At 35.6% G+C, this 9,244-nt stretch overlaps 1 protein-coding gene across 1 annotated transcript; it reads right to left on the reverse strand.

Annotated features, from left to right (window-relative positions):
* Positions 1 to 5,905: 5,905 nt before the first annotated feature.
* Positions 5,906 to 6,847, reverse strand: LOC110123145 (olfactory receptor 4C46-like). Its single transcript, XM_070463122.1, has one exon. The coding sequence runs from the start codon at positions 6,842 to 6,844 to the stop codon at positions 5,906 to 5,908; it is 939 nt and encodes a 312-aa protein (XP_070319223.1). The 5' UTR covers positions 6,845 to 6,847.
* Between the last annotated feature and the right edge of the window lie 2,397 nt (positions 6,848 to 9,244).

A 9,244-nucleotide genomic window follows, 5' to 3' on the forward strand; every position in this document is an offset into this window, starting at 1 on the left:
GGGTCATATGTCCGTTCTATGTCCAGTTTTTTAAGGAATCTCCACACTGTTCTCCATAGTGGCTGTACTAGTTAGGGAATAATTTTCAACATCTATAATATTACAACTGCACTCAGCATATGGGTCTAGTGATTCCATTGCCTACAGATACTTTTACTCACAGGATCAAAGACCATCATTACAACCTTTTCTCTGAGAGCAAAAGATGAGAATGGTCTTAAAATATATGTGAAGGGAACTGAATAAATAAGAGGTGGCAGTTTTATTTATACCAATTGTTGGTTAACCCATTATTAGGAGCATAGTAGGGACTTCCCTGGTGGTCCAGTGGTTAAAACTTTGCCTTCTAATGCAAGGAGTGCAGGTTTTATCCCTGGTCAGGTAGCTAAGAACCTGTATGTCTCATGACCAAAACATAAAAATAGAAGAAATATTGTAACAAATTCAATAAACATTTAAAAAATTGTCCACATCAAAAACTACATTTTAAAGTAAACAAAATAAGATGACAGCACTGTATGCTAGGAAGTTAAGTGTTAAGTAAGGACAGGAATTTTTGTTCATAAACAACTGAATTTGAGTGCCTAGAAAAGAGTAAGGTCTTAACTGGTATCTGTTAAGTGAACAGAAGCTTTAAGAAAATAACCTATACATACAGTCTAGTAGTGTTTCACACTAAACTATATTTAGATGCCATTGAGGTTTTTAAGATCTTACCATGTTTGTAGGAATTAATGCAGAAGTTAGGATGTTCACTTGTTGTTTTTTCATCCCAAGGTAATTTGGACACCCTTGACTCAAGTGAAAAATCATTTTAAATGATCTTAAAAGCCTGTTCATCTGGAACAGGAATTCTTTGATCTCACAAGGAGACTTAGGTCCTCGCCAGCATGCCAAAAGACAGACTAAGTGGATTTCAGATTCATCCCACACTTTCTGAAAGCCACTCTCACACAAGACTTTGACCAGGGAAGTACTTCTCTTTTGCCTCCTTGGAGGAGTACATAAATATGTATGATGCAAAATATAGAATTCTGCAGAAGGTGATTCCCTAAAGTGTCCCTTCCCTTCCAATTAAAAGAAATGAGCCACATGTGATAAACAGCTTAATTTTCAATTTGTCTTATTACCTATGGAAAAAATATGGCTTATACCTTCAATTAAAGATGTTTACATGGGCCCTAAGTGTCATCTTTGGACTAGAATTAAAACAAAGATGGTCATCCAGAACACAGGTCTTGTTTACTGATAATATTCTTCAAGTAATGAATCAGGACTTCTTTAAAAAAAACTGGCAGATTCTAGGTCTGCAGCAAAGAATGTAGACATGAACCAGAGTATCTTGCAGCAACAGAAAGTAAGGAAATGCTAAAGCACACACATCTGCACAGTGATGAGAATAAGCCAAAGGAACACAGAAGTCAAAGAAAAGATGTCCCCTCTGCCCAAACTGGAAAAACATTTCAGCAACAAAACAAATAACAGACAATTGAAATATAATACAAAGTATAAAATAAATACCCATGAGTTATAGTGATATAAATAACTGTACCAACTACTAGATAGAGGAGAATACACAAAATTCCAAATAATGTAGGCAGATACTTTGTACTCAGTTGCTCCAATTTTTCAGTGTCAGCTGAGTACACATCTAAGTGACTTCATTCCAAAGACAACACTATGCAATTAGGGAAAGGAATAAATTTATAATGAATAAATGTGACAAATACTACCTGAGTCAGATGATCAAATTTAACACCAACAGTGGCAGGTCACATTGGGAGTATGTACCCACTGATATGATATGATGAAAGTGGAACTGAATGTCTCTGGTCTTTCTCCCAATAACCATAACCCTGCCATAATGGCCCCATGCAAAATTTTATACAAAGTATTTGCCTAGTCCTTAAAACTACCAAGGTCAAAGTCATCCAAAACAAGACAAGTCAGAGAAACTTTCATTTTTGGAGGAGCTGGAGAAAACTTAACAACTGAATGTGAGATGGTTTCCTGGATCAGATTCTGGAGGAGAAATACAGCATCAATAAAAACTAATAAATCTAATTAATTTACAGATTTTAGTTAAAAATAATGTAATATCAGTGGTTTATTAGTTGTGACAAATGTACCATACTAACATAAGATGAATACAAGTGAAACTGAATATCAGTCAGTCAGTCAGTTCAGTCGCTCAGTCGTGTCCGACTCTTTGCGACCCCATGAATCGCAGCACACCAGGCCTCCCTGTCCATCACCAACTCCCGGAGTTTACTCAAACTCATGCCCATCGAGTCAGTGATGCCATCCAGCCATCTCATCCTCTGTCGTCCCCTTCTCCTCCTGCCCCCAATCCCTCCCAGCATCAATATAGGGTATATGAAAACTGTGTTGTTTTTTTTTTTTTTTACAACCTGCCTATAAATATAAACCACTTATAAAACACAAAGTTTATGAAAAGTGAATGGCATATTTTAGGTCATCCTCATATTTTCTGTTGCAGCATGTGTCAGAGACCCATTATTTTTAAGTGTTGAATCCTATTGTTTTAACTGTCTACCACATTTTGTTTATCTGCTCATGTGTTATGGGTACTTAGGTTCCTTAACCATTTTGGCTGCTCTGAGTAGTGCTACCACCCTACAAATATCTGAATTCCTGATTTCAATTCTTTTGGGAATATGTCCAGAACTGGAAAAGCTGTATCATTGGGTAATATTATTTTTCACTTATTCAGGAATGTAACACTGTTTTTCACAATGGCTGCAGTTTCCTCAACTAATGCAGGGCTAGTCCTTTAGATAGCAGATGAGAGGTCAGGTCCACTGGCTGTGGGGAGATCTTTTCTATTGGCAAAGAAGACTTGGTTTTCTTTTGTTCCCTCTTCCTGGGTTACTCAAACATCCAGTGATCTATGATAGAATCTGGATTTCATCATGACTCTTCTTTCTCAAATCTTCATTTTATATATGAAATTATTTTGCTTATATCTCTGAAATATTTCTGGAACCCTTCTCTATTTCTCCATTTTACTTTGGTTTTCTTAGGTGCTAATGTGGACAGGGAAATTTATAAAAGTAATTTCTAAGGAGAAATGTTGAGGGAAGCTGTCTCTAGTACAGGGGGAAAGGAATAGAGTCTCAGTTAGTGTTTGGATTTACCCAGGAACCCAGAGAGTTCTGCAGTATTTATTGTACTATGATACTGGTTCCACCTTAAGGCAAGAGGACCAGCCCTTCACCCCCAGTCCAGTCATTTACTGGCAAGTGGTGGACCCTGGGATGGTTAGAGTAATCTCCAGTGAAGCAGTTCCAATTTTCTCTGGTGCAATTGTGCAGAAAGAATGGGGTTGTGAGTTCTTAGCTGCTCAGCCATATGGCAGCTACTCCTGAGTACACTGGCCCAGTGAAAGAGATCTCACCAGGTGCAACATGGCCACCACATTCCGTGTCATCATTTGTACCACCACAGCTCAAGCCTCTGTCATGTCATACCCAGATAATTATAGTAACCTTCTAACTGCTCTACTGCTGCCCATCTTTCTCCCTTCAATTTATTTTCTGTACTGTATCTGGAGTCATCACCTAAATCTCAACTTTAACTGCATCATTTGCTATCTTAAAAGACCATTCAGTCTTTTCCATATAGTACATAGCATCAAGCCTTGACACAATTATGAGACTCTTCTTTAACTTCCCTATGTCTATCTCTTGCTATTTTCACTTTATAAGCTAAATGCCCAGCATGTTTCCTGGCATATAGCAGGAATACAATAAAAAAATTAAATGAATAGCTGATTTCACAACTCTATCAAAATTATTAGGATTCCTGCATTCTTATATTCACCTTCTAGCCTTTGTTATATATTCCATTTCTAAGAACACCCTTACTTCAGTTGGTGCCTATTTACTCTGGAAATATTTTCTCATACTTTGAGTTTCATTTTTGACATTTTTTTCACTCTGTAAACTTTCTGATTCCAAAGTCTTTGTTGTATATCCATCAAGCATGCTTTCATAGCATACCGTGTTTCCACTGTCTTATTTTTTTTAAAACTACATTGTAACCACCTATACTTTTGGGGGTCTCTCAGTGGTCCTAAACTTTGTGAAGGCATCTCTTGAATTTCTCTTTATCACTGCTGCTGCTGCTGCTAAGTTGCTTCAGTAGTTTCTGACTCTGTGTGACCCTATAGACAGCAGCCCACCAGGCTTCCCCATCCCTGGGATTCTCCAGACAAGAATCCTGGAGTGGGTTGTCATTTCCTTCTCCAATGCATAAAAGTGAAAAGTGAAAGTGAAGTTGCTCAGTCGTGTCCGACTCTTCGTGACCCCATGGATGGGTAGCCTACCAGGCTCCTCCATCCATGGTATTTGCCAGGCAAAAGCACTGGAGTGGGGTGCCAGTTCCTTCTCCATTTTATCACTGAAACCCAAGCAGATATTAATGTGCTTTATTCATTCCTTGGACCCAAAACTATTTATTGTTTAATGAATGAAGGATGAAAGTGATAAATGGAATACATTTATACTGAAATTACTTCGTATGTAACTGAAGCTACTTATTAAAAAAAAAAAAAAAAAACCTTTTCATAATATAATGTTACCCAAAAGCAAACTGATTAACAGATAACAGAAAAAGTCCACAGTAACACAATAATGAAATCTTGGTAATAGCATAAAGAATAAAAGGTAAATAATTTGCTCATTTGATTACAGAAACAATTTTAGTTTCTTTCTTTTTCATAGTGTAAGTGGGAATAAATAAAAATTGTGGTTTCCAAGGATATAAAACTAGAATTCATTCCAGACTCTGAAACACATAAAAGTAGAAAAATTTTCTTAATCTCTTTCCCATCCTTATTTATCTTCATTTTATTAGTGTTATTCATCTCTCTTTACACTTATATTATTTATTCAGCATTTATTATGAACCAGACATTGGGCTAATTGTAAAAAAATGTTAGCAAGTAGGCAGTACTTTATGGAGTATGACTATTTATATACTTAATAAATTGAAATTCCCATCTGACATTAAATCATATTTTATTTGAATCATCTGTCCTTCTGATTCCTTATCAGGATAAGATGGTTACATGAGTGATTCGAAGTGATTCTGAATGCAATAGGAAATTTTTAAATATGGTATATCACTTATTGCTTAGATATTAAATGGTCCATTGCTTTTATATTCCTAGAATAGTTACACACCACAATAACACACTACTTGACATAAAACCATCAGCCATGACACATAAAAAATTGTCAGTATTATTAATTAAAATCATTAGCATTTATTCATATATAACAACAACTAAGTATACATATATACATTATGATAGTATATATGCTAAGGTATAATATATATCTATATCAATATATATTTCACCAGAACTGTTTCTATAAATGTTAACAAATGTAACTATGTTGATCATAGTTACATGATCAACTATGTTGATCAATGTTGTTGATCATTATGGCCTGGTCCTACCTCACAGCATTTAAGAACATGGTCTGACAGTTCAGGTAGGTTCTGGTTACTGGTTCCTCAGTATTTTTGCTTTGAAACATATTCCTTGCCATTTGTTGACTCACTTTTAATATGGTGATAATAACTATGTCTACACTTTGGATTGTAATTGAAATTATGAATAAATATCAGCATATTTTGTTACTTTTGTTTTATTAGAAAAATAGTTTTGAATCCATAAACATTAATGAAGTTAGATAAATAGGTAAAAATTTGGTAGTTTTCCAAATTTGCAAAAGCCTGTTTTTTGGTCCCATTTCTACCCCAGTTTATTCTGCCCACTTTGTAGAATTTAAGATTTATATTAGTTTCTTTCTTTGGTCAAAAATATCCTTTTGAACTTTCCCTCTGTTCAATTGACTTTGGTGTCCTGGTACATTTATATTACATCTAAAATAGCTTTCCTACTAAACAATTTCCTAATGGCATTTTTCATCTGGGCATTTCTCAAGGTATAGATTAAGGGATTTAACATGGGAGTTATCATAGTGTAGAATACAGCCACTGCTTTATCAATAGGTAAAGTAGCTGCAGGTCTCATGTACACAAATATGCAGGGCACAAAGAATAAGATGACCACTGTGATGTGGGAGATGCAGGTGGAGAGGGCTTTTTGCCTTGCCTCCAAGCTGTAGGTCCTTAGGGAACGCAGAATGACCACATAGGAGCCCAACAGGAGGAGGAAGTTTAACAGACAGATGAACCCACTGTTGGCAGCAACAAAGAGCCCTAGAGTGTGGGTATCAGTGCAGGCAAGACTGAGCAAAGGGTTCAGGTCACACATAAAGTGATCTATGACATTAGGGCCACAGAAGGGTAAGCGGAAGATGAAGAGGATCTGTATGAATCCATGAAGAAAGCCTCCCACCCATGCCACTCCCACTAGCAGTCCACACAGCCGCCGATTCATGATGATCGTATAGTGCAAGGGCTTACAGATGGCCACATAGCGGTCATAGGCCATCACAGTGAGCAGGATGACATCAGTACCACCAAAGAAATGTTCCCCAAATATTTGAGTCATGCATCCATTGAAAGGGCTGGTTTTCTTCTCATAGAGTGAATCTATAATGAGTTTAGGGGTATTGACACAGGAGTAGCAGGCATCAATAAAAGAGAGATGAGCCAGGAAAAAGTACATGGGGGACCCCAATAATGAGCTGGTGGTGATGGTGACCAAGGTGAGTACGTTCCCTACCATAGAGACAATGTAGATGACCAGAAACACAGCAAATATGACTTTCTGCATCTTCAGATTCTGTGTGAGTCCCAGTAGAATAAACTCTGTTACATTATTCCTTTTCTCCATGTATCTCATACGGTTAATTACATTACATGAAAAAATGTCACTTTTTCATAATGCAACCTTGAATTCTTTATCTCCGGTAATAAATACCTAAATTCTATTGAGTTCTGTAAGCTTATGAGTTTATTTGAGATTAAGAAAAAAAAAGAGCTTCTGATATCTTGAAGAATTGCTCAAATTCTTTTCTGGGAGAAGATAATGCTTAGAATCATGAGGAACTTAGTGAACACAGAGGCAAGAGGGGATCTGTATACAATGAATCTTGTAAGATGACTTAGGGCCTTAGTAGAAGGAGTAGGTCTCATGTATAGTGGCAACTAAGCCTGAAAAAAGAAATAGAAAGTGGATGCAAAGACTATCAATTCAAAGTTAAAGAGTTTTCCTTTTAATCTTAGAAAATGAGAAACCAGGGAAAGTAACTGGAATACTAGTGGAAGGATGAAGAAGCATTTGAGAAAGAGGGAATGTTGGATATAACTCTAATAGAGGTCTTTGTGTGGCTTGTATGAAGCAGGTTGAGGTTCAGGAAAGTGAAGGAGAACAGATAAGGAAACCCCAGGATCAGGCTAATTGTAATAGGTTGCATAAATTGTAACAGAGAATTGTTGATGAGAATTAAATGAAAGAACACAGTTACTGTAATCAAATGAGCAATGTGTTGCCTAATTCCAGTAACAAACATACTTTCAATGACTGACATCATCATGGCATGATAGCAACCTAGGTGGATAGTATTATTTCATTTTTTGCACAGGATTAAAAGTTGTAAAGACTACTTTTAGTCATAACAATAATCATTAACTAAAACTTTATGAATACTAACTGTGCTTCAGATTTTTAACTCATGTTCTATATTATGTCATAATAAACAATATTTAACTAGTAAACTCTTTTGATATGACTACGATGACTTGAATTACTTTAATAACTTTAGAGGCAAGTGTATATCAGGCAAATAACACAAGAACATCCACACATACACACACAATATACCTTTTTTGAATCCTCAAATGTTAGTTAATTAATGAGTTTTAGTAAGCTCCAGGAGATGGTGGAGGAAAGGGAAGCCCGGCATGCTGCAGTCCATGGGGTCACAAAGAGTTGGACTGAGCAAATGAACAACAGAACAAAAACATGTGGTGCTGCTTTCTTTGTAGATCCATTTATTTTTGTGTCCCCTTAGCCTTTTTGTTCTTTCTCCAAGTCCCCTATAAAATATAATCTCACAGATTCTTCTGCAAAATGTTGAAAATCACAGTCCCAGTGGTAAAGTATGTCGTTCTGAGAATCAGAAAGACCAGATAAGAATCTTGTTTTCCCCTACTTACAACTCCTTAATCTGGGCTACATTTCTTTGCAGCTTCCATCCTTGTTTCCTCTAATCAAGTGAGAACAATAGTGTCTACCTCACAGGTTGTTATAAAAAGTGATTGAGGAAACATGTATGAATATATCCACCACACTATGGAAAACACATAAAGGCATTTCATTTATTCTTCTATTTGTGAACACAGCAGTAAGAAAAATTGACATGTTGTGCAATAATACAAATAAATTAACCAATTAAAGTGAGGAAGAGTCATCTCCAATTTTACTTTTAGTGAAGTCATAGAGACCCTTATTATGCACAGCAGTTAATCCCAGGAAAGGTTCTTCACTTTCATGTTTGAACTAAACAAGTGATCATTTATATCATTTATTATTTATGTTAATTTACATATGTGTAAATTATATTTAAGCTTTATTTTCATTCACATGATTAGTCTTAATCATTAAAAGAAGTATCTCATGGCCAAAGAACTATATCTGATATTTAGCTAGAACTTAAAAATTTCTTAAATTCTATGAGCCATAATTTTTTCTTTTGTAAAATTATGTTAATGATATTTACAAACCACCTTTTGAAGAATGGGGTGAAGTTAAAATACTCTATTACTATATTTGAAAGCTGTTGAAACATAATGATTACTGTATACTGTATATATCTTTATGATTGACACTATCAAAAAACTTACCTTCTGGTTTTAGATGATATTTAATGATTTTCAAAGTGTTCAGAACTAATTCCATTTTCAAATTATCCCACCTCATCTTGGGATAAGTAGCTTTCAGTATGAAATATATGACATATTCCAAAAGATCCTGTTCAGATTATTCACAGTAGAAATATAATCATTTTTATAAGTCTAAGTCTTTTCTTCTAGCCTAAAGACTCACAAAGTTTACAAAGAAAATCTGGGGCTTGAATTTAGAATGCATTAGTTTGGAATATTATGGGGAAATGGCCAAAACAAGTAGTTTTGGTCCTGCAGACAAGAGGCAGAAAGAGTGGTAAAAACATATGCAAATGTGTCATTGCACAGTTGATGAATCTTGCTCTGAAGATGAAAACAGAAAAGACATTTTCATCTG

This window comes from Odocoileus virginianus, unplaced genomic scaffold, assembly GCF_023699985.2.
Source record: "Odocoileus virginianus isolate 20LAN1187 ecotype Illinois unplaced genomic scaffold, Ovbor_1.2 Unplaced_Scaffold_30, whole genome shotgun sequence".
In the NCBI taxonomy this organism is placed as follows: domain Eukaryota; kingdom Metazoa; phylum Chordata; class Mammalia; order Artiodactyla; family Cervidae; genus Odocoileus; species Odocoileus virginianus.